The sequence below is a fragment of the Diuraphis noxia genome, unplaced genomic scaffold (assembly GCF_037042655.1).
Source record: "Diuraphis noxia isolate RWA-SAM2 unplaced genomic scaffold, SU_Dnox_SAM2 contig0001, whole genome shotgun sequence".
In the NCBI taxonomy this organism is placed as follows: Eukaryota; Metazoa; Arthropoda; class Insecta; order Hemiptera; family Aphididae; genus Diuraphis; species Diuraphis noxia.
The window spans coordinates 54356799-54382057 of NW_028301711.1; the positions used below are offsets into that span (position 1 = coordinate 54356799).

Below are 25259 nucleotides of genomic sequence, written 5' to 3' on the forward strand. Positions count from 1 at the left end.
AAAAAACTGTAGAAAAAAATAACTACGATCATTTTAAACAAATCATTGTAAGAAAAACAAAAACTTGTTAACTGCCACATACCGCCAGCGACCCAAATGTTGTCTTTTAATGTAAAACCACTTGGGTTGGCAGCGACCTAAACTATGTTATTTAAATGATACCACTTGAGTTGCCTGTTGCAAAATTTGAAATCAACAAACAACTAAACCTTCACGGTTTAAAGACATTAATATTAAGTAAAAAAGGAAAATTTGATTTTTTTAAATAAAAAACTCATTTTGTGTAGCCTTACAATTTACACATACTAAGCAATTAAATTGAGTTACTGGCGGCCATTTGGCAGTCAAAAAGCTAATAAAAACAAATAATGTACAATGTTTAACTTTTTCATCTCCGTGAAATAGAAATATTATAATATTATAATATTATAATCAATTATATTTCTTTATTTTAAACAATTCTTAATATAATAAATATAATAATAGTTAACTTTAAAACTTATTACTCTAGACTGATAATCAAAAAATAAAAAATAAATACTATTTTTTAACTTTAAAATTGATTTTTGATTGACTTCCAACTTGATGGAAACTTTCGAATATCACACTCGTATAAACGGTTTCCTTTAAAGAGAGCTTTAATGTCAATTACATAAGAACATTCTTCAATTTCACCGTATGTTAAATAATTCTGAAACACACATACAACAAATGTATAAACATTATAAATACCTAAAGGCTGAAATAAAAATTATCTAATTATCAAATTCAATCATTTATCATTGCTTTCAAGATTCAAACAGTTGATCAACAACCAAAACAATCTCATAAGAAAAATGTCTAGTAATATTTTTGCAATGGTTATAATTTTTATCAACATAATAATTTTTTCATTTCATAAATACGCTATATTAATATTTCCATTCAGTTCATGTGTAAATAATATATCAACATTTAATTCAAAATACATAAATCATTTTCAGATAAAATTTGAGAAAACTTTTTAACACCCACCCTCCCTCACCAAAAAATAAATCTGGAAATTCTACTGCATGTAATATCATTGAATATATTATAATGTAATGTTATATTATTTTAAGATATATATATGTATAAAACTCAATGGTACTAATTAGTAATTTTTTTAATTAAAATTAAAGAAATCACTTAGTTACAAATCAAACTAAAACAAATCATTAAAAATTTTAACTAATTTTAGTTTTATAATAATAATAAACATACCTTCATAACATTCATTTCAAATGAATTTTTCTGTTTCGTTACAAACTGTTTCAGATATCTCAAGGTTCTGTTTGAAAACCATCTTTTATGTACAGTTTTTAATATCATTGGCATTAAATCAGATAAATTCTTATTTTTATATTTTGCTCGAGTGTTAGTACTCTCTTTCAAATTCTTATAAATATAATCTATTTTTAATACCAGAAGCCTATAAAAAGATTGTTAGTTATATTTATATCAAGTTTCAAATTGCATGCTTATGTTACAGTTACTTCAACATTTTCTACCTTTGTCTCTCATATAAATGAAACATTACTACATCACAATAATTTATCAGTTTCATAGTATTTATGAAAATACATTAATGAATTTGTATGTATAATAATTATACATACAAATTTTGTTTTGATTTATAATTTCTATCAAGACAAAATTCCTTGTTTTCTTATAATTTACCAACAATATTTTTAAATAATATGGAAATAATATTTTACACAACAGAATGAACAAGAGAGACAAATAGAGTGAATACTGATGTACAGTCTTCTGAGCTAAAAAAATAAAGGATTTAATACTTTTCTTCTGAAGGTCCTATAGGATAACTTTTATATTCATGATGGTAAGTTCTTGTCGGTAACAATTGAGGATAGATAAACACAGGTTTATCGTAATATAGCATATACCCTTTCACATATAATGGTAGTACAACATAGTCACTGAAAATAATAATAACAGGCTTGATAATTTTAAAATTAAAATCCCTCCCATAATTCTCATATATTGAGTTGTTAACAATGAATATAAAATAATTATGGCTATAATCGTTCCAACCTACTACATTAATTCATTACCTGTTAATATCATTCTCACTAGTTTTAAATTCAGTCCAATCTTGTATAAAGTTTAATGAGAAATTTATGTTAATTGGTGCATACTTTTTATCTTTACAGACATTTTTTAATAGTTCCTAAAATTAATAAGCATTTACATTAGTCTTAATGAAATAAAAAATGAATGAAATAACTTACCAACATAATTTTATATTTTCTACAATTATTTTGGAACTTTTTTGACAGTGTGCATAACAAGTAATTTTGAGTTATTAATTGAACATGTTGTGTGAGTTGTTGTTTGAATAAAATAATTTGTTTTTGTGTCATTATATTTACTTGACTTTTTATATTTACATCTTGAGAAACATCTTTATTACTATTATTATACTGTTCAATGCCTAACTGAAAATTCTCTTTAAATGTCGGTAAAGGAAGTATAGAGCTAGACTTTTCAAGATGCTCATTAATCTTAAGTAGACTTTTATTAAATTCTGAAACACTAAATTTCTTATCTTTATGAGTGTTATATCTGGCCACTTCTATTGGTTCTACATAATTATTTGTAGAGCCATTGGTACTCGATTTTCCATTAGAACAACTCAAAATGAACACTGGATTAGATATACAATTTGTACGTTTAACTAAATTCTGTAAATAAAAATAATACAAAATTATAACAATATAACTTAAATATGATAAAATATTTAATTGTATAATTGAAAAAAAAAACATATACTGTGTGTCCCAAAAACAGGGGCCACTTTACCACTCATTACCATGTAAATTTTTTTCGATTCTGTTTGCAGGACATTTAACTAGATTAATGGATTGTAAGTTTCTATGACTTACAATGTTTTTAACTCATGTATCTTGCGCATGCGCAATAAAACTTGTATTTTTTTTAAATGGCAACCCGCAATTTGAATACCATATAGAGTTCATCAATTTTTTCAAGCCATTTTGATGTATCAACTTGTGTTCTAAACCCAAAATTGACTAAGCTAGAGCTAAGTAGAATTTAAAACAATTAAAAATTCAATTTAATTAATTTTTTTTCTTCAAACTTTTTTTTTTCTAAACACCATGAAACAAATAATCGAAATTATTATTATTAAACTAATTAAATATTTACTATTTATGAATTATTATCTTATTTTATTATTACACATTATAAAATAACACAGTTTAAACATGTGTTTCAAGAAACAAAATTTTTATTATTTTTTTATTATTACTATACATTTTTATTACAATATAATTTACAGAAATTACAAACATAAACTATTCAATAAACTGTTCCAAAGTCCCTCCATCGTGTAAAGTGCATGCTTCAAATCGACGTAAACATTCACTATAGTAATTGCTGCCAGTATTTGGTGTTTGTTTAGGAGGTAACATGCGCGTGTATAATTTTATTCTTTAAATCTTGGATGTTGATTGGAGGATCAGTATACACAACATTTTTCAAGTGCTCCCACAAAAATTCTAACGGTGTTAGATCTGGTGACCTTGGGGGCCACTCTACTGGTCTATGTGTTGCAATAAATTTTCGCAAAAATCTTACTCATAAAAATGCTTGGACAATTCGGACATTATGAGCAGGTGTCCTGTCTTGCTGATAATAAATTTTCCTACGTATATTTAAAGGTAAATCATCAAGGAATTGATTGCAAGTCATTACGCAAAAAATCTAAGTATCTTCTTCCCGTTAAAGTTCCGTCATAGAAATGGGCCCCAAGTCACCAATCAAACCAACCCATACATTTGTACCCCAACATATTAGGAAGTTTGTAGGAACAGCCCAGTGAAGATTTTCATTCGACCAATAACGATTATTTTGCTACAATTTAATAATAATAATAATAATTTTGATTGTTTGTTTCATGGTGTTTAGAAGAAAAAATAAGTATGTACAGTTAGAAAAAAAAATTAATTAAATTGAATTTTTAAATGTTTTAAATTCTACTTAGCTCTAGCTTAGTCAATTTTGGGTTTAGGACACAAGTTGATACATCAAAATGGCTTGAAAAAAATCGATGAACCCAAATATGATATTTAAAATACGAGTTGCCATTTAAAAAACTGTAAGTTTTATTGCGCATGCGCAAGATACATGGGTTAAAAACATTGTAAATCATAGACATTTACGGTCCATTAATCTAGTTCAATGTCCTGCAAACAGAATTGAAAAATATTTACATGGTAATAAGTGGTATATTGGACCCTGCTTTTTGCGACACATGGTATACATAATTACTTTGTTATTTAAAGAAGAATTAGCAATTGATTTTCCATCACAATAGTTATTTTGAACACAAGTGTAAGCAGGAATGATTTGAGTTTCATTTTTAGGTTTAACGGTATTCTATAAATAAAATAAATTATTAGAAATAATATATATTGAATAATATAAAATAAATACTTTATCATTTTCAGTTTTTTTTATATCAGTATTAGTTTCAAATGTTTCTACACCATTGAATTCAAGGAAGCTTTCAGTAAATTCATTCAATTCATTCATTAAATCATTATACTCTTTACGAGTGACCTTAACAGATTTATCAATACGAAATTCTTCTTTATCGACTACATGAATCACAATTTATTCAACCATTAATTATTAATTTTATTAAAATAAAATAATGGTATAACACAATAATACTATGCTCTTTTTTCCTTAATAATTACCATTAGTAAAATCATCATCACCAAGAACATTATACTCAGGGTCATCTTCACCATCATCATTTTGAACAGATTCTAAAATAAAACAATTATACATGAACACATAAATAAGTATAATTTATAAATAATTAATATGATGTGTGAGTTTAAATAAATATATATTATATACTATTTTATTAAATAAAAATATATTATATACTTTTTTATTTAAAAAAAAACTAAATAAAAAATTATAGAAATGGATAAGTGGATTATAAATATTTACATTCTAAACAATTAATAACAATCCTAACTTAACCTATTTTTTCATACTTGTATTAAGTTATATGTATTTTGTTAAAACTATAAATAAAGTACATGCCTACTGTAAATACTTAATATGTGTTTATATAAGTGAATTTTGATTCCAAAAGCAAATATCTGTAATAACCATAAGTTATAATTAATAAATTAAATATACCTAAAGGCTTGGTGAATTCACTGAGAAACTCCATCCATTCATCGTTTTCACAAGCTGAATCATACATATCCTCAGTAATATCAGGTGGTATAAAAGCTTGTTCAATAATTTCTAATGGAGTATCATTTAAAGGAAACTTTGACCTTGTACGCATTCCAATTGTTTCCTAAACAAACAAACAAATTCTGAACATCTGAACACTGCTAGATTGGTGCATACAACATACATATTTATTATTTTGTACCTTTAAATTATCAACAACAGTTTTATTATCACTAATATCTGGATCATTTTCTGTATCAAATGATTTATTAACTTCTTTTGATTTAAATTCATCATCGTCATATTCATCTTCTTCTTCCTCAAACATTTTGTCATCTGGATGATACTCTTCATCTTCAGAATCATCAGGAAATTCTTTTTCAATTAATGATGAACACTCTGATAAAATTGATTGTTGCTGATTTATAGACAATTGAGGAGCAAAAGTTGGGTAAGTATTTAACATTTCTCTGAAATATTCAAATGAAATGTATAATATTAATTGTTATACCTAGTTATTTAATATGGTTTGTATACGTCTTTAAAAAACGTATAAATATTAAAAAACATTTATAAGAAAAGTAAAAAATATACAAAGTGTATGTACTAATAATAATCACCATCAAACTTATTAGAGATCCTTAAATAAAATTAATAAAATTTAGGTACCTTATTTTTGCTCTTGTAAATTTTGGTTCATATAAACAATTTGCATCTATATTGTCATCCAAAGTTTGTCGCAACATTGTAGCTACATCAACATTTGTAATTACATTCTGGAAATAAAAATATAGTACATATTTGTTAATACAGGCCATTTTTAAAACAAATTTTTATTCAGAATAAGGATAAAATAATTGTGTAGGTAGTAAATAGTTAGAAAATTAAAGTTTTATAGATCTACATATATTCAATATACTTAGTTTAATAGCCAAAAAGTGATAAGCTTTTTTACTAATACTGGATAAGCATTTTTTAGTTTTATTTAAATTTTATATGGAAAAAATATCATCATACAAATAATTGTATAATTAAAAACAAATAAGTACCTTGATAAGATTTTTGACGTTTGTTTTAGTTAACTTTCTCTTCTTTGCCTTATCGTTTAGTATTTTATCTATATCAAAGTTTGACTCCATTTGACTAGCAACTATTAATGCATCTAATTCCTTTTCAGCGCTGTAAATCACATAAACAGTAAATTCTATATTAGATTTAAAATATATTTATTTGACATAGCTATTTAAGTGTTTATACTTTATACCTAAGTAACATAAGTAGTGATAAGCGGTAACAAATAAATTGTGGTATCAAACAATAAAATACATAAATGAATAATGTAATTTTTTTGAAAATTATTCGAATTATCTGTATTATGTTACATAACATTATAGTATACATTCATTATTCATGAATCATATTTATCAAAATGAATATGGTGAGTCCACCTCAATATTTATAAAAACATGTAAAAAGAAGAATCTTTAATTAAGACATTGTGACACAATAACTATAGCATAATTATTGACAGTATTGATCATATAGTTATCAATATCTAATAACATCTATTAAACTAGGACAGTAATATTCATTCTAAACATAGATACTAAAATATATATTAATGAATACACTAAATTTGTATAGTATATTGAACAAATATGCATTAAAAACCATAAAAATTACCCAATAATGCGAAACATTCAAAATTTTAGCTTTGAAGCACTCATTACATGAAACAAATAATGTACTTGGAAAGCATTGTCTACAATCAACTTATAAAAGATGCACTTTGCATTGAAATCCTAGCCCTACTTATTACTAATGAGTTATTAGTTGACTTGAGAGCATACTGGTAACAATTAATAGATAATGTATATTGTACCGTGGTGCGTTACTGCGTTATCACTTGGACAATTTGTGCTCCGCAAATTATTTAATCATATTTTATAGACACTTTTTAACATAAAAAGCAACAAAAACTTTTTTATTATTATATATATATATATATTTATATATATATTTATATATATATTTATATATATATTTATATTACAATCAATGTGCATAATAATCAATTATATGTTACTATTATGAAACTAATAACTTTAAATACATTTTTTGGGTGGTTCGCGTGCTCCTGTGCACCATATCACGAGCCGCCACTGATAATATACAAACATGTATCACACTATGTTATCTATACATAATTTTTGAAAATGAGATCATGGTAGTGTGGGTGTACTGAAAGGTTCAACAAACTCACTATATTATAACCTAAGATTCATCAGTATTGAATGTGTATTCTACTGTATTAGTTGTTTAAATAGATTCAGTAGTTATTTAATCAGAATAAAAATGTTTTAACTACCTGCTTGCATCAACAAAATGTCACTTATTTGGGTATTACCTAATTGGTATTATTTATATAATAATTAATCATTAATACTTTGAAGTCATATTTCAATTTGTTTAGATATTTCTGAGGATATTTCTCTACACGTATGGAAATCTATTACAGAAATAATGGAACCTAAATGTGGAATCCATTCAGATTAGTTATAAAATATGATTAAAGCGTAAATTTTTGAATCTGTACGTTATATTGTTATTACTTATTCTGTTTGTTTTGATTACTATTTCTGGACAATAAATGAAAAAACTTTGTATGTAACTATAAAATAAAGATTTGGTTTAAAGTTTAAATGTAACAATAATTGTAAATACGTACGTCTGTTCAATGTCGTCATATGGTTGATTGGCCATTTCAAAAAAACAAAATAACAACTTATGTTAATTTGTAGAATAAATCTAAAGGTAAATAGATAATATCACACAAAATGATTTCAAACACTGTGTAAATGTGTAAGTAGAACTCGCATCAAAAACCCGTTCTGAACAATTATTACGATAAAAACAAAATAATCGAGAGGGGTCTTAAAGTCAATATAATAAAATTATTTGACCGGATCTCTGTAAACACTAAACATAATAATAATATATTAATCAAGATTCGAGACTATAATTATCAGAAATTAATATTAAAATATAAATCGTTGATCCACTAACAACTTGCGGTGTACTAACTACTAGTGATTAAGGAACAACATATAGTACTATCAACTCGAAGTGATAAGCATTTGTCTGAATAATGATAATGGATCGAGATCGAGAAGCGATAAAAGTCCCGAAACAAAAAGTGCTACGCCACTGTTGTTATTAAAATATTACTATGTTTAATATTTCGATTATTAATTATTATATATTATTATTATTATATTCGAGTACGTTATTGTAAAAAAAAAAAATATTTCGATTAACATAGACTCCAAACTGTTCCGAATAACAACTAATCCGATACATTATTACTCCATAATTCTATAGCAAAATATACAAGTATTTAAATGTTATAATACAACAAATCATATTAATAATATTAATATATTCATGTACATAATATTATCGGGATATTATAATATAATATCAATAATAAATAATAATATTATCATAATCATTATTACTGTATACCTTGGGTATGTAAAAGCCAATAGGATTTTCGGTGTCATAGATAATAAAGACCACTTTAAGCACTACTTCGGCTTACACAACACCTTTGCACCATTTTAAATTTCAACTTTTAAATATTTTATGATTCGTATAGTTAAAACTACTAATATTTAATATAAGGAAGAATTTTACATTTCTAACATAAAATATGTATATTAATACTATTTTATACAAATTTAAATAATTATAATGCATAATATAATATTATCATTCATCATACATAGAACATAATAATATGTATAATATGTATAATATAATATATTATATAATAATATGTTGAAAATTTAAAATATTTAATCATTAATTATTCTAGCTGTTTTGTTTTTGACAATGTGATAAGAGAACCTTAATGCCTCTCCTTAAACTTCCCCTCCAGGAACTTCCCAGTGTGCACTATAGTGGATTATACATTTATAAACTCTAAATCAACGGTGGATTCTTAGTTTATTTTAAGTTTGGTTTATTTGACATTGATTCAGCGTTGTTTAAATTGTATAATTTTAGTTTACAATTAAACGGGAAATAAGTTTTGACTAAGCGGTTATTCAACGTTGAATATTTTATAATAATATTTGTTTAAAACCTAGTGTTCAAATTGTGAACTATAATATTTTTAATATCCTTATCAGGATTTCTATATCACCGATCATCTAAAAAAAAAAATATTAGCCTGTATGGAGTTGAATTTTTCATCTTGATTCCAAAAAATGTAATATTTAATTTTTTTAGCAATAACAGTTTGTAAGTTTTAAGTAAAATAAACTATATGCTATTTATGGCACAATACGTGAAAACAATTCAAAAGATTTGTGGCATTTGTGAATTGTTTTCATATAGGTAGTATAATAAATACGACAATGATTTCATCAAAAAACTATTATGATTTCAAGTTTATTTTTCAATATTTTTGGAAAAAGATAATATTGCTGTAATAATAAAGGTAGGTACAATTTTATTTACAATCTATAAAACTTATTTTTATGAATGTAGTATTTTAAAAACTATATAACTTTCATTGTTTGAAGAAACGTTTGGCACGATACATGCTTTATGTATATTAGACATATTATCTAATATATAATGTTCTATTGCTCCTAAATAGTTACATAAGTACACACCAACGTTAATTGATGAAACATTAATACCATCAGAGCTTCCAAAAAATTCATTTATGCATTGAAATCGTCTTCCTATAAAACTTGTTTTGAACTTGTTATTACTTTGAACTAAAATATTTTCTACAACAAAAATAAAGTAATTATTTATGTCATTATCCATTACAATTATGCAGTCGTCTCGATGAGTATATAAATGTTGTTGTTCTAATTTTCTTATTTGAATAGTAAAATGTTCAAATTTCATTTGCCTATATTGTTCACAGTTTGCAAGCTCACTGAATAGTGGTCCATTATTATGAATTTCTTTAAAAATTGGAAAATTGTTACTAGTTGGAAAATATTTTTCTTCCCTTGCTAACCTATCTTCAATAATTCTGTTGTACAATTCAGTTATTGCATATCTTCCAGATTTTAAGTACCTTTTTAATCGGCCTAAGAAATTTTCATACCAGAACGCATTAAATTGATTTATGTCTCCATACCTTAATACATCATTGGGAAGGTGAAGTAATGAATGCACATTGTATGAAATTAAAAATGTCCCATATACAATTCCAAAAGTGTCAACAAAATATCTTATTAATGTCTCTGCAAATTTATTCTCATCCTTATTTGTAGCTCTAGGTGATGAAAGTATACGCATTGCACAGTAAAATGCAATAAAGTTCTTGTAGATAGGATCCGGTACAATGTCTTTAAATATTAATGCCCCAGTATATAACATTATTTGCCTTAATTCAGTTGCCTTAAAATCATGATATTTGTTTAGTGACAACGGTATGCGAGCAAAATCTGTGCTCAAAAATGGTGCAATTGTTTCCATCCTTTTATTTATTTCCTTAATTTTTATTGAAGGAAGTCTTACACATCCAAATGATCCAGTTTGCTTGATCGACCCATTTACTAAAAGTCTAATTATCTTTTTCATAATACCTACAGTAAATAATAATATAATAATATAATATAATAAATATAATAATAATTGACATTATTTACCTAAACAGCATAAATGTAGGTAATCTAATGGAAAATTTGAAACCAAACCTAAAGATGGTATTAATAGTAAAGGTGTATCCCCTGTATGATGTTCTGGCTGCAATTTCTCACGAAATGATTTGTCGTCTCTTAAATTTGCATTGCCATCAGGAAAACACATACGATTCTCTGTATAATATCCTTCTTCTGTACATTTTTCACAAGCAAAATAAGCCATGTGTCCTTTGATACACTTCAAAAATGACCTATAAATTTAAAAAATGTACTTATAGGTAACGGTTTAAAATTATAAAGGAAGTAAATGTAACAGATACCCAAGTGTCAGTGGCATGCCGAGAAATGTGGTGACCCTGGGGTCTTTAAGAGACAGAAGCCCTCTTTAATACAGAAATTAATAATTATATTATAATAAATATATCTAATTGCCCATTTGAAAAACCGATGACTTTTATAGTTAGATAACCTATACAAGATAATAAACACTGCCGCTGTACATATTATTTTTGAAATATAAATAAAATTATTTTCAAAAAAATGTTTATTATTTTGTTTGATCTAATGAGAAAGATTCTGTGCCCCAACTTGAACATACTTTGGAGGCCCAGTAGCCCTAGCTTAAATACGCCACTGCTAAGTGTACACTTAATCCAGATAGTTTTTTAAGTTTGTGATGTGTAGGTAAGAGTATAATAATTAGTCATAATTCATACCTGGCAGGTGCATCAGCTATAAATCCCATAAGTTTGACATTATATATTTGATTATTTAACTCAAATCCATTATCTAAAATATGATTAATGTCTTCAATTAGTCGTTCCAAGTATTCCGTGACATTTCCTGGCTTTTTGTCCCCACAATAAACTCCAATCACAAATGGAAGGATTTGTTCAGTATCCAATTTTAGACCTCCCATAATTGGCCAAAATTCATGACCTAATATTGGTATTCCGTCTATTGCTATCCAAACAGGTAATACATTTAATTGTTGCAAGTGTGGATACTGTTGCAATAAGTGTGTTAAACCTTCTTTTAGTCCCAAATGAAAATATTGACCGTTTTCCATTTGAATTATAGATGCACTACCAGATTTAGGACAGTTTAATAGAGTTCTAGAATCTAATGGTAGATTCTTTAACTCATTGAAATCTTCAACATTGTGTAATAAGTGCAGTAATTCAGTTACTTTATTCCGTGGTATATTTCCATCAATAATTAAACGAGCTAATTTTTCTTTAAAAGTATATGTATTTAATACTGAAATGGGTGGTAAACATTGTACTACATTCTTATTAGGGTCTACGATATCATTTGGTTCAATTTGCAGTTGAGCAGACGATGTTATTTTATTGGTTTCCAATTCTATATGCTCTTCTAATGGTGATTGTGAATGATTCTGAGGTACTATACTTGAATGTTGGGTTATGGTTATTTTTTGATTTTGTAGTCGTCGTAACTGACTTGATCGCTCTAATAGGCGAGTTGGTATGTACGGTTTTTTTGGCATTTTTTCCTGTAGTTCGATACTTCTCTAAATTTGTATATTATATTATATTATAGTGCTTCTAAATTCTAATAGGAAATTGGCGTCAAATAGACCAAATAGTACCACACACTCATAGATAATATGATTGTAGATAACAAAACGGTTATCTTGTTATCTGTTTCATGTTTTCAGTTTACTTGGTTACTTGGTTACTCAGTTACTCTATGGTTAGATTTAACCTAACCTAGAATTGTTTATAATTTATTTATTTCCACGTTTCACTAATCATCAGTAAAATACTAAAATTCAATACCAAATTTAATTTGTTTTCTGGAATTTTCTGTCATTTTATAAGTTACAAGGATGAGTATTCTGACCAACTACAGTTTGGAATTAGCCACTTTTCAGTATGTTCTTGTTGATTTTCCTGAAGACAAGAATGCATTAGCTTTAGTATGCACAAGTTGGATATTTTATTGCGAAGATTCATCTGTTTACAAATGTAAATGGCCAGGAAGCATAAATGCCAACAAGTTTGCTAAAAAACGTGTTAAACCATCATCAAACTGGGACATATTTTCATGTAATATAAAACGGTTTTTTCGTAAGTATATACTTGTTATATGTATTTGTATAATATAATATTACACATATTAGGTGTAACTGTCTGTCTGTTTAGCAACTGACGATTGGGTTTTGTTTTTATTTTTGACCTAACATCAATAGTACTTAATAATTATATAGGTTTATTTTATTTATCTTATGGCTACTAATTATTACACTCCTTTAACACACATCAATTCAAAAAAATCAATATATGTTAATACAAATAAAAGTATAACAAGTCATAAAAAATCATGAAATCAACAAATATAGGTAATGTATAATAAGTAAAAGTGTACATGCATGTAACGTGGGGCTAAAGTGCACTTTACCACCCTATGAACATTTTTTGATAGGTTAGGCCGACCCACAAATTCTGATTACTCCATTGTTCTTAAATAGGGAACATAAGCAAATTTCAAAAAAAAAAAAATGGGGTGGTAAAGTGCATTTGTTCCTAACGTAGTAACATGATAACATTTTCTAAACATTTCAAGCAAAGTGAGGATTAGAAGGTACTTAAAATTTTTGTAACAATTAAAAATTTTCATATTTATTTCCTGAAAATTAAACAATGAACAAACATACAAAACCATAAAATCTCATCCCCGGTTACTATAAGCTAAGATTTTAATGAAATATATTAATGGTATATATTATTAAATGAAATACCTTTAGGTACATATGAAGCCGGCAATGATAATTTAAAATCCTATACTTCTGATGAATCATTTGTGGATCCAAATAAACGAAAACTGTTCCCCAATAAACGTTTTTGTTCAAGTTCAGACGATCAATTGTTAGTTGGATTAGAAAAGAAAACTAAACACCTTGAAGTTTTTACTTTACCACCTATGCCTTTATATCAATCTAGTAAGTTTTGTGTGTGTTAATTAGGTAATGTTATTAATTAATGTATGTAAATAAAGTTTTGAATTAATGTTCCAAATCCTTAGGTAGGTAAGTTGATTATTTAATTATTTTATTTAAAATTTATACAGCTCAGAAAGTTGAAGTCCCTATTGAATCAACACCACCACACAGTGAGATCGTGATAAATGACTTTAATATTTCACCTCCAATGTTCAATTATCACAACAGTAATGATTCTTTGACCACATTTGTAGAAGATATAAATTATCAGAACAAATCCTCAGAACAATCAGTAATAGGTATTTTTTTATTTTTATTAAATTTTATAGGAATAATTCCCAATTATTGGGAACTGTATACATGTTTAACACTTTTGAATTTTATAAGTTTGTAATTGAATTGTAATAATTTTTATTATTTGCAGCTACATTGAAAGATTCACCTGAAGTTCCTTTAATTAATAGCCAAGTAAATTCGCAACCGACTTTTGGAATTGATCAAGTCACTAACCTACTTAATGATGGTAGGTACATATATTATGTTTGATGTTTAATCACTGCTAAGCTAGTATACTTCAATTCATATATATTTTTATCTAATAAGTAGAAATACGACAATGTTTAAATCAACATTTGAATTAATATAGTCACCATATTGCAGGTTTATTAACTATTATTACAAATTAGTTTCAGATCAGTACAAATTAATCCAAAACACATTAAATGAAATTAAAGTAGACATTGTTGACATACAAAATCAAATCCAACATCAAGGTTTACTTTTGAGATTAAACCATGGAAATGTAGATGACGACTCACTTAAACTACCATTCGAAACAGTTTTAGAATTGGATGAGTTTGAGTTGAATCTCAAAGTAGACGATCTTCATGAAAGTAGAATGGTAAATATTTAATTTAACGAAATAGGTAAATAGTAAAATTCTATAAACAATTAATATTTTCTCCGCAGAAAAATTGTCTACTAAAAGTTGGACACGTTAAACAACCTTCAAAAACTGTTTACAATTTATTAAAAAAAGTGATGACAAATAAAGTAGCTGAAACTTTTAATATTACTGGAAAAGGGAATAAGAAAGCATTTGGAAAATATAAAATATCCCAAATAATACAAAGTGAGTTGATATATTTTATTTATTATATATTTGTATCTATATTAGAAAATAAATATATGTATACTCAATAATGTTTAATAAATTATATAATAATAATTATATCATTTAACGGCCAATGAAAGTAAGCGAACCATGACCTATAGTTGGGAATGGTGGGATGCGCTAACCGTACCTAAGCTCGTATTTTGCTGATTTGCCAATATTTTTTGTCATGCTTAATACTCTAACTTAAATAAATGCAACTGTCAATATTAAAAAAAAAATAATTTTACATAATATTTATAATATATGATAATAAAGAATTTACATCTTTGTAATCTTTATTTTTATTGTTTGTCATCATTATAACCACCCGGCCTCTTCAATTATTTCTAGTTGATATGCTATACCACTTTAGTGGTAAATTAGCCCATACTGAAAAAAATGTCCACTAATATTAGTTATTAGGTTAAAGTTAAGATCGGGTATTTTACCGTATAATAATTATTTACTTTTTCATTTTTCAGATGTAGTTTATTCCTTACAAGGTACAACAGAAGTGGATTATTTGAATTTTTTGGGTCTATGGCTGCGTCAATCCAATAACCGTGGGGCTAACTAATCATTTAATTTATATTATTACTTAACCTAAGACTGGTTATTTATTTTTTTTATATATATATATTATGTTATTAATATTAACTTTATGTGATGAAAACTATATAATATTTGATTATTTACACCTAAGACTGGTTAGTTGTTATTTTTATTTTTTTTTTATATATTACCATGTTATTAATATTAACTTAATGTGATGAAAACTATCTAATATTTACACCTAAGACTGGTTAATTGTTATTTTTATTTTGTTTTATATAATATTACCATGTTATTAATATTAACTTAATGTGATGAAAACTATCTAATATTTACACCTAAGACTGGTTAATTGTTATTTTTATTTTGTTTTATATAATATTACCATGTTATTAATATTAACTTAATGTGATGAAAACTATCTAATATTTACACCTAAGACTGGTTAATTGTTATTTTTATTTGTTTTATATATTATCATGTTATTAATAAATAATTAATAAAAGGTACTATAGGTATTTTCATTATTTTTTCAACTTTATTTAGCAAAATTTAAAAACTTATCAAAACTCAAGATTTGACACAATATTATAAAAATGAAACGGCTTGCTAAAAAACCATCACTAATATAAATAGTTGACATGACATCAATAATAAATTATGAAATTCATTGAACGTTGATTAAACATATTTTAGACATGGTTAATATACAGATATTCAATGTTGATTAAACGTATTTTATACATGGTTATTATATAGATATTAAATGTAGATCATCTGTATATTAGACATGGTTATTAAACAGATATTCAATGTTGATTAAACATATTTTATACATGATTATTATATAGATATTAAATGTTGATCAACTGTATATTAGACATGGTTATTAAACAGATATTTAAAGTTTAATCAACGTTTAGAAATCCATGTTTAATAAATGTATATTATGCTTACAAGTAAACCACTTCTAAATACGATATCCACGGTTTATCGTGGAGATCTCCACATTTAATAAACGCTTAATAAACTGATTTTTGCACACTGGGTTGGCCTCAAATATATTTTACATAGCCTATCCATATTTTTATTATCCATGCCATCTATGGTATTCATTATAAACTTACTGTCTATACTCTATAGGCTATAGCTATAAGTATTTACTAATGTAAGCATAGAGTAATACCCAGTGTGCAAAAATCAGTTTATTAAGCGTTTATTAAATGTGGAGATCTCCACGATAAACCGTGGATATCGTATTTAGAAGTGGTTTACTTGTAAGCATAATATACATTTATTAAACATGGATTTCTAAACGTTGATTAAACTTTAAATATCTGTTTAATAACCATGTCTAATATACAGTTGATCAACATTTAATATCTATATAATAATCATGTATAAAATATGTTTAATCAACATTGAATATCTGTTTAATAACCATGTCTAATATACAGATGATCTACATTTAATATCTATATAATAACCATGTATAAAATACGTTTAATCAACATTGAATATCTGTATATTAACCATGTCTAAAATATGTTTAATCAACGTTCAATGAATTTCATAATTTATTATTGATGTCATGTCAACTATTTATATTAGTGATGGTTTTTTAGCAAGCCGTTTCATTTTTATAATATTGTGTCAAATCTTGAGTTTTGATAAGTTTTTAAATTTTGCTAAATAAAGTTGAAAAAATAATGAAAATACCTATAGTACCTTTTATTAATTATTTATTAATAACATGATAATATATAAAACAAATAAAAATAACAATTAACCAGTCTTAGGTGTAAATATTAGATAGTTTTCATCACATTAAGTTAATATTAATAACATGGTAATATTATATAAAACAAAATAAAAATAACAATTAACCAGTCTTAGGTGTAAATATTAGATAGTTTTCATCACATTAAGTTAATATTAATAACATGGTAATATTATATAAAACAAAATAAAAATAACAATTAACCAGTCTTAGGTGTAAATATTAGATAGTTTTCATCACATTAAGTTAATATTAATAACATGGTAATATATAAAAAAAAAATAAAAATAACAACTAACCAGTCTTAGGTGTAAATAATCAAATATTATATAGTTTTCATCACATAAAGTTAATATTAATAACATAATATATATATATAAAAAAAATAAATAACCAGTCTTAGGTTAAGTAATAATATAAATTAAATGATTAGTTAGCCCCACGGTTATTGGATTGACGCAGCCATAGACCCAAAAAATTCAAATAATCCACTTCTGTTGTACCTTGTAAGGAATAAACTACATCTGAAAAATGAAAAAGTAAATAATTATTATACGGTAAAATACCCGATCTTAACTTTAACCTAATAACTAATATTAGTGGACATTTTTTTCAGTATGGGCTAATTTACCACTAAAGTGGTATAGCATATCAACTAGAAATAATTGAAGAGGCCGGGTGGTTATAATGATGACAAACAATAAAAATAAAGATTACAAAGATGTAAATTCTTTATTATCATATATTATAAATATTATGTAAAATTATTTTTTTTTTAATATTGACAGTTGCATTTATTTAAGTTAGAGTATTAAGCATGACAAAAAATATTGGCAAATCAGCAAAATACGAGCTTAGGTACGGTTAGCGCATCCCACCATTCCCAACTATAGGTCATGGTTCGCTTACTTTCATTGGCCGTTAAATGATATAATTATTATTATATAATTTATTAAACATTATTGAGTATACATATATTTATTTTCTAATATAGATACAAATATATAATAAATAAAATATATCAACTCACTTTGTATTATTTGGGATATTTTATATTTTCCAAATGCTTTCTTATTCCCTTTTCCAGTAATATTAAAAGTTTCAGCTACTTTATTTGTCATCACTTTTTTTAATAAATTGTAAACAGTTTTTGAAGGTTGTTTAACGTGTCCAACTTTTAGTAGACAATTTTTCTGCGGAGAAAATATTAATTGTTTATAGAATTTTACTATTTACCTATTTCGTTAAATTAAATATTTACCATTCTACTTTCATGAAGATCGTCTACTTTGAGATTCAACTCAAACTCATCCAATTCTAAAACTGTTTCGAATGGTAGTTTAAGTGAGTCGTCATCTACATTTCCATGGTTTAATCTCAAAAGTAAACCTTGATGTTGGATTTGATTTTGTATGTCAACAATGTCTACTTTAATTTCATTTAATGTGTTTTGGATTAATTTGTACTGATCTGAAACTAATTTGTAATAATAGTTAATAAACCTGCAATATGGTGACTATATTAATTCAAATGTTGATTTAAACATTGTCGTATTTCTACTTATTAGATAAAAATATATATGAATTGAAGTATACTAGCTTAGCAGTGATTAAACATCAAACATAATATATGTACCTACCATCATTAAGTAGGTTAGTGACTTGATCAATTCCAAAAGTCGGTTGCGAATTTACTTGGCTATTAATTAAAGGAACTTCAGGTGAATCTTTCAATGTAGCTGCAAATAATAAAAATTATTACAATTCAATTACAAACTTATAAAATTCAAAAGTGTTAAACATGTATACAGTTCCCAATAATTGGGAATTATTCCTATAAAATTTAATAAAAATAAAAAAATACCTATTACTGATTGTTCTGAGGATTTGTTCTGATAATTTATATCTTCTACAAATGTGGTCAAAGAATCATTACTGTTGTGATAATTGAACATTGGAGGTGAAATATTAAAGTCATTTATCACGATCTCACTGTGTGGTGGTGTTGATTCAATAGGGACTTCAACTTTCTGAGCTGTATAAATTTTAAATAAAATAATTAAATAATCAACTTACCTACCTAAGGATTTGGAACATTAATTCAAAACTTTATTTACATACATTAATTAATAACATTACCTAATTAACACACACAAAACTTACTAGATTGATATAAAGGCATAGGTGGTAAAGTAAAAACTTCAAGGTGTTTAGTTTTCTTTTCTAATCCAACTAACAATTGATCGTCTGAACTTGAACAAAAACGTTTATTGGGGAACAGTTTTCGTTTATTTGGATCCACAAATGATTCATCAGAAGTATAGGATTTTAAATTATCATTGCCGGCTTCATATGTACCTAAAGGTATTTCATTTAATAATATATACCATTAATATATTTCATTAAAATCTTAGCTTATAGTAACCGGGGATGAGATTTTATGGTTTTGTATGTTTGTTCATTGTTTAATTTTCAGGAAATAAATATGAAAATTTTTAATTGTTACAAAAATTTTAAGTACCTTCTAATCCTCACTTTGCTTGAAATGTTTAGAAAATGTTATCATGTTACTACGTTAGGAACAAATGCACTTTACCACCCCATTTTTTTTTTTTTGAAATTTGCTTATGTTCCCTATTTAAGAACAATGGAGTAATCAGAATTTGTGGGTCGGCCTAACCTATCAAAAAATGTTCATAGGGTGGTAAAGTGCACTTTAGCCCCACGTTACATGCATGTACACTTTTACTTATTATACATTACCTATATTTGTTGATTTCATGATTTTTTATGACTTGTTATACTTTTATTTGTATTAACATATATTGATTTTTTTGAATTGATGTGTGTTAAAGGAGTGTAATAATTAGTAGCCATAAGATAAATAAAATAAACCTATATAATTATTAAGTACTATTGATGTTAGGTCAAAAATAAAAACAAAACCCAATCGTCAGTTGCTAAACAGACAGACAGTTACACCTAATATGTGTAATATTATATTATACAAATACATATAACAAGTATATACTTACGAAAAAACCGTTTTATATTACATGAAAATATGTCCCAGTTTGATGATGGTTTAACACGTTTTTTAGCAAACTTGTTGGCATTTATGCTTCCTGGCCATTTACATTTGTAAACAGATGAATCTTCGCAATAAAATATCCAACTTGTGCATACTAAAGCTAATGCATTCTTGTCTTCAGGAAAATCAACAAGAACATACTGAAAAGTGGCTAATTCCAAACTGTAGTTGGTCAGAATACTCATCCTTGTAACTTATAAAATGACAGAAAATTCCAGAAAACAAATTAAATTTGGTATTGAATTTTAGTATTTTACTGATGATTAGTGAAACGTGGAAATAAATAAATTATAAACAATTCTAGGTTAGGTTAAATCTAACCATAGAGTAACTGAGTAACCAAGTAACCAAGTAAACTGAAAACATGAAACAGATAACAAGATAACCGTTTTGTTATCTACAATCATATTATCTATGAGTGTGTGGTACTATTTGGTCTATTTGACGCCAATTTCCTATTAGAATTTAGAAGCACTATAATATAATATAATATACAAATTTAGAGAAGTATCGAACTACAGGAAAAAATGCCAAAAAAACCGTACATACCAACTCGCCTATTAGAGCGATCAAGTCAGTTACGACGACTACAAAATCAAAAAATAACCATAACCCAACATTCAAGTATAGTACCTCAGAATCATTCACAATCACCATTAGAAGAGCATATAGAATTGGAAACCAATAAAATAACATCGTCTGCTCAACTGCAAATTGAACCAAATGATATCGTAGACCCTAATAAGAATGTAGTACAATGTTTACCACCCATTTCAGTATTAAATACATATACTTTTAAAGAAAAATTAGCTCGTTTAATTATTGATGGAAATATACCACGGAATAAAGTAACTGAATTACTGCACTTATTACACAATGTTGAAGATTTCAATGAGTTAAAGAATCTACCATTAGATTCTAGAACTCTATTAAACTGTCCTAAATCTGGTAGTGCATCTATAATTCAAATGGAAAACGGTCAATATTTTCATTTGGGACTAAAAGAAGGTTTAACACACTTATTGCAACAGTATCCACACTTGCAACAATTAAATGTATTACCTGTTTGGATAGCAATAGACGGAATACCAATATTAGGTCATGAATTTTGGCCAATTATGGGAGGTCTAAAATTGGATACTGAACAAATCCTTCCATTTGTGATTGGAGTTTATTGTGGGGACAAAAAGCCAGGAAATGTCACGGAATACTTGGAACGACTAATTGAAGACATTAATCATATTTTAGATAATGGATTTGAGTTAAATAATCAAATATATAATGTCAAACTTATGGGATTTATAGCTGATGCACCTGCCAGGTATGAATTATGACTAATTATTATACTCTTACCTACACATCACAAACTTAAAAAACTATCTGGATTAAGTGTACACTTAGCAGTGGCGTATTTAAGCTAGGGCTACTGGGCCTCCAAAGTATGTTCAAGTTGGGGCACAGAATCTTTCTCATTAGATCAAACAAAATAATAAACATTTTTTTGAAAATAATTTTATTTATATTTCAAAAATAATATGTACAGCGGCAGTGTTTATTATCTTGTATAGGTTATCTAACTATAAAAGTCATCGGTTTTTCAAATGGGCAATTAGATATATTTATTATAATATAATTATTAATTTCTGTATTAAAGAGGGCTTCTGTCTCTTAAAGACCCCAGGGTCACCACATTTCTCGGCATGCCACTGACACTTGGGTATCTGTTACATTTACTTCCTTTATAATTTTAAACCGTTACCTATAAGTACATTTTTTAAATTTATAGGTCATTTTTGAAGTGTATCAAAGGACACATGGCTTATTTTGCTTGTGAAAAATGTACAGAAGAAGGATATTATACAGAGAATCGTATGTGTTTTCCTGATGGCAATGCAAATTTAAGAGACGACAAATCATTTCGTGAGAAATTGCAGCCAGAACATCATACAGGGGATACACCTTTACTATTAATACCATCTTTAGGTTTGGTTTCAAATTTTCCATTAGATTACCTACATTTATGCTGTTTAGGTAAATAATGTCAATTATTATTATATTTATTATATTATATTATTATATTATTATTTACTGTAGGTATTATGAAAAAGATAATTAGACTTTTAGTAAATGGGTCGATCAAGCAAACTGGATCATTTGGATGTGTAAGACTTCCTTCAATAAAAATTAAGGAAATAAATAAAAGGATGGAAACAATTGCACCATTTTTGAGCACAGATTTTGCTCGCATACCGTTGTCACTAAACAAATATCATGATTTTAAGGCAACTGAATTAAGGCAAATAATGTTATATACTGGGGCATTAATATTTAAAGACATTGTACCGGATCCTATCTACAAGAACTTTATTGCATTTTACTGTGCAATGCGTATACTTTCATCACCTAGAGCTACAAATAAGGATGAGAATAAATTTGCAGAGACATTAATAAGATATTTTGTTGACACTTTTGGAATTGTATATGGGACATTTTTAATTTCATACAATGTGCATTCATTACTTCACCTTCCCAATGATGTATTAAGGTATGGAGACATAAATCAATTTAATGCGTTCTGGTATGAAAATTTCTTAGGCCGATTAAAAAGGTACTTAAAATCTGGAAGATATGCAATAACTGAATTGTACAACAGAATTATTGAAGATAGGTTAGCAAGGGAAGAAAAATATTTTCCAACTAGTAACAATTTTCCAATTTTTAAAGAAATTCATAATAATGGACCACTATTCAGTGAGCTTGCAAACTGTGAACAATATAGGCAAATGAAATTTGAACATTTTACTATTCAAATAAGAAAATTAGAACAACAACATTTATATACTCATCGAGACGACTGCATAATTGTAATGGATAATGACATAAATAATTACTTTATTTTTGTTGTAGAAAATATTTTAGTTCAAAGTAATAACAAGTTCAAAACAAGTTTTATAGGAAGACGATTTCAATGCATAAATGAATTTTTTGGAAGCTCTGATGGTATTAATGTTTCATCAATTAACGTTGGTGTGTACTTATGTAACTATTTAGGAGCAATAGAACATTATATATTAGATAATATGTCTAATATACATAAAGCATGTATCGTGCCAAACGTTTCTTCAAACAATGAAAGTTATATAGTTTTTAAAATACTACATTCATAAAAATAAGTTTTATAGATTGTAAATAAAATTGTACCTACCTTTATTATTACAGCAATATTATCTTTTTCCAAAAATATTGAAAAATAAACTTGAAATCATAATAGTTTTTTGATGAAATCATTGTCGTATTTATTATACTACCTATATGAAAACAATTCACAAATGCCACAAATCTTTTGAATTGTTTTCACGTATTGTGCCATAAATAGCATATAGTTTATTTTACTTAAAACTTACAAACTGTTATTGCTAAAAAAATTAAATATTACATTTTTTGGAATCAAGATGAAAAATTCAACTCCATACAGGCTAATATTTTTTTTTTTAGATGATCGGTGATATAGAAATCCTGATAAGGATATTAAAAATATTATAGTTCACAATTTGAACACTAGGTTTTAAACAAATATTATTATAAAATATTCAACGTTGAATAACCGCTTAGTCAAAACTTATTTCCCGTTTAATTGTAAACTAAAATTATACAATTTAAACAACGCTGAATCAATGTCAAATAAACCAAACTTAAAATAAACTAAGAATCCACCGTTGATTTAGAGTTTATAAATGTATAATCCACTATAGTGCACACTGGGTACTTACTCTATGAATATAAGTAGCTGATAGAATTAATAATCGAAAAGATAGTTTAAATTTAATGCTATCGGCCATCGGGTACTTCGATAGTTTTTACTCGATAACACGATTTATGAAATGATTGTGCTAAGCTGCTATTTTACTAAATACGAAAAAACTTACTTTTCTTACTTCAAGTAAGTTAATTATCTCGTAAATTATTAGGTATTGAATAGACAAATAGAGTTTAATGTAACATTGAGTAATGACGAAGTGTGGCATATACATAGTAAATATAAAATAGGTGCTGATTTGATTAGTGTCTAAAGACACTTTTTACAAATATCCACATTCGTTAAAATATTAAAAATACAATTTTTTACTAAGGTTTAAAGTTGAAGTTTTTAAAAAATTCTTAATTCTTAATAACAAATCGTTTATAATTCTGTTACATGGTATGGTATCTTTTTTAACTTTTTAAGCTGGTGTGGTGTATTCGTGAAAAAGTAGTACAAAATAAGGTAAAATTATGGGCATAGACGTAGCGTGATTTTTTTTAGGAGAGGGGGGCCGGCTATAGTCTTTTTCTGGTATCAACGATGATGCCGCAACCTCTTGCGAACTACTTCGCATAAAGGCTATTATGATTTAGGTATAGAGATACAGAACATACATTCTACAAATATAGATAGCTATAGAAAAATATAAAGGAATAAAATACCAAAAGGATTGAAGAAGGACTTGATTAAGTAAAATATAAAAAAATAATACACTATACATCATATTATTATCAAATAGGTACATATTTTGTATTTGAATTAAATATATAAAAAAAACACTTTAAATAGGAAATGATTACTATAATATAAGGTTTAAACGCCTGCTTTTTTAGGCAAATATATTAAAACCTCTTCAGATTTAATATTATCAGCTAAGTCCCTTTCAATATGTAGAAACGATAGAGTTTGAAATCTATCATTAGTCACAGAATTTTGTAGCCATGTTTTTATTTGCCATATTACTGAAAGTGATCTTTCAC

The 25259-nt window shown here is 26.3% G+C and overlaps 5 protein-coding genes across 6 annotated transcripts; 2 read left to right on the forward strand and 3 right to left on the reverse strand.

Moving 5' to 3' along the window:
- Positions 1-378: 378 nt before the first annotated feature.
- LOC107168444 (uncharacterized) lies at positions 379-8937 on the reverse strand. Of its 2 annotated transcripts, none has more exons than XM_015517853.2 (13): positions 8788-8937; positions 6312-6441; positions 5932-6038; positions 5465-5732; positions 5221-5386; positions 4764-4835; positions 4498-4661; positions 4333-4440; positions 2271-2723; positions 2094-2209; positions 1818-1958; positions 1243-1450; positions 379-691 (listed from the first exon to the last, which is right to left on the reverse strand). In XM_015517853.2, exons 1-13 carry the CDS (start codon positions 8823-8825, stop codon positions 554-556), a joined length of 2109 nt encoding a protein of 702 aa, XP_015373339.1. In that variant the 5' UTR covers positions 8826-8937; the 3' UTR covers positions 379-553. The 2 variants fall into 2 exon arrangements, with proteins under 2 accessions (XP_015373339.1, XP_015373341.1); XM_015517855.2 differs by lacking the exon at positions 8788-8937 and adding an exon at positions 7991-8356.
- A 750-nt stretch (positions 8938-9687) lies between these two features.
- Positions 9688-12444, reverse strand: LOC149060911 (uncharacterized). Its single transcript, XM_089219982.1, has 3 exons — positions 11651-12444; positions 10941-11185; positions 9688-10877 (listed from the first exon to the last, which is right to left on the reverse strand). Exons 1-3 carry the CDS (start codon positions 12442-12444, stop codon positions 9805-9807), a joined length of 2112 nt encoding a protein of 703 aa, XP_089076108.1. The 3' UTR covers positions 9688-9804.
- Positions 12445-12786: 342 nt separating this feature from the next.
- Positions 12787-16131, forward strand: LOC149060912 (uncharacterized). Its single transcript, XM_089220181.1, has 7 exons — positions 12787-13027; positions 13705-13899; positions 14028-14198; positions 14324-14422; positions 14586-14800; positions 14869-15031; positions 15538-16131. Exons 1-7 carry the CDS (start codon positions 12787-12789, stop codon positions 15630-15632), a joined length of 1179 nt encoding a protein of 392 aa, XP_089076307.1. The 3' UTR covers positions 15633-16131.
- A 1186-nt stretch (positions 16132-17317) lies between these two features.
- LOC149060913 (uncharacterized) lies at positions 17318-20662 on the reverse strand. The gene is made up of 7 exons (XM_089220126.1): positions 20422-20662; positions 19550-19744; positions 19251-19421; positions 19027-19125; positions 18649-18863; positions 18418-18580; positions 17318-17911 (listed from the first exon to the last, which is right to left on the reverse strand). Exons 1-7 carry the CDS (start codon positions 20660-20662, stop codon positions 17817-17819), a joined length of 1179 nt encoding a protein of 392 aa, XP_089076252.1. The 3' UTR covers positions 17318-17816.
- A 342-nt stretch (positions 20663-21004) lies between these two features.
- On the forward strand, positions 21005-23761 carry LOC149060914 (uncharacterized). The gene is made up of 3 exons (XM_089220049.1): positions 21005-21798; positions 22264-22508; positions 22572-23761. Exons 1-3 carry the CDS (start codon positions 21005-21007, stop codon positions 23642-23644), a joined length of 2112 nt encoding a protein of 703 aa, XP_089076175.1. The 3' UTR covers positions 23645-23761.
- Positions 23762-25259: the final 1498 nt, after the last annotated feature.

Bases quoted from the DNA above. Each gene is read 5' to 3' on its own strand.
- LOC149060911 (XM_089219982.1), bottom strand. From the start codon at position 12,444: ATGCCAAAAAAACCGTACATACCAACTCGCCTATTAGAGCGATCAAGT. The intron at 11,186-11,650 runs GTATGAATTATG...TTAAATTTATAG, and splicing joins ATAGCTGATGCACCTGCCAG to GTCATTTTTGAAGTGTATCA. The intron at 10,878-10,940 runs GTAAATAATGTC...TATTTACTGTAG, and splicing joins CCTACATTTATGCTGTTTAG to GTATTATGAAAAAGATAATT.
- LOC149060912 (XM_089220181.1), top strand. From the start codon at position 12,787: ATGAGTATTCTGACCAACTACAGTTTGGAATTAGCCACTTTTCAGTAT. The intron at 13,900-14,027 runs GTAAGTTTTGTG...AAATTTATACAG, and splicing joins TATGCCTTTATATCAATCTA to CTCAGAAAGTTGAAGTCCCT. The intron at 14,423-14,585 runs GTAGGTACATAT...ATTACAAATTAG, and splicing joins CACTAACCTACTTAATGATG to TTTCAGATCAGTACAAATTA.
- LOC149060913 (XM_089220126.1), bottom strand. From the start codon at position 20,662: ATGAGTATTCTGACCAACTACAGTTTGGAATTAGCCACTTTTCAGTAT. The intron at 19,745-20,421 runs GTAAGTATATAC...AAATACCTTTAG, and splicing joins TAATATAAAACGGTTTTTTC to GTACATATGAAGCCGGCAAT. The intron at 17,912-18,417 runs GTGAGTTGATAT...TTCATTTTTCAG, and splicing joins AATATCCCAAATAATACAAA to ATGTAGTTTATTCCTTACAA.
- LOC107168444 (XM_015517853.2), bottom strand. From the start codon at position 8,825: ATGACACCGAAAATCCTATTGGCTTTTACATACCCAAG. The intron at 6,442-8,787 runs GTATACAGTAAT...TGTGATTTACAG, and splicing joins TTGGCTTTTACATACCCAAG to CGCTGAAAAGGAATTAGATG. The intron at 5,733-5,931 runs GTACCTAAATTT...TGAATATTTCAG, and splicing joins TTTACAAGAGCAAAAATAAG to AGAAATGTTAAATACTTACC.
- LOC149060914 (XM_089220049.1), top strand. From the start codon at position 21,005: ATGCCAAAAAAACCGTACATACCAACTCGCCTATTAGAGCGATCAAGT. The intron at 21,799-22,263 runs GTATGAATTATG...TTAAATTTATAG, and splicing joins ATAGCTGATGCACCTGCCAG to GTCATTTTTGAAGTGTATCA. The intron at 22,509-22,571 runs GTAAATAATGTC...TATTTACTGTAG, and splicing joins CCTACATTTATGCTGTTTAG to GTATTATGAAAAAGATAATT.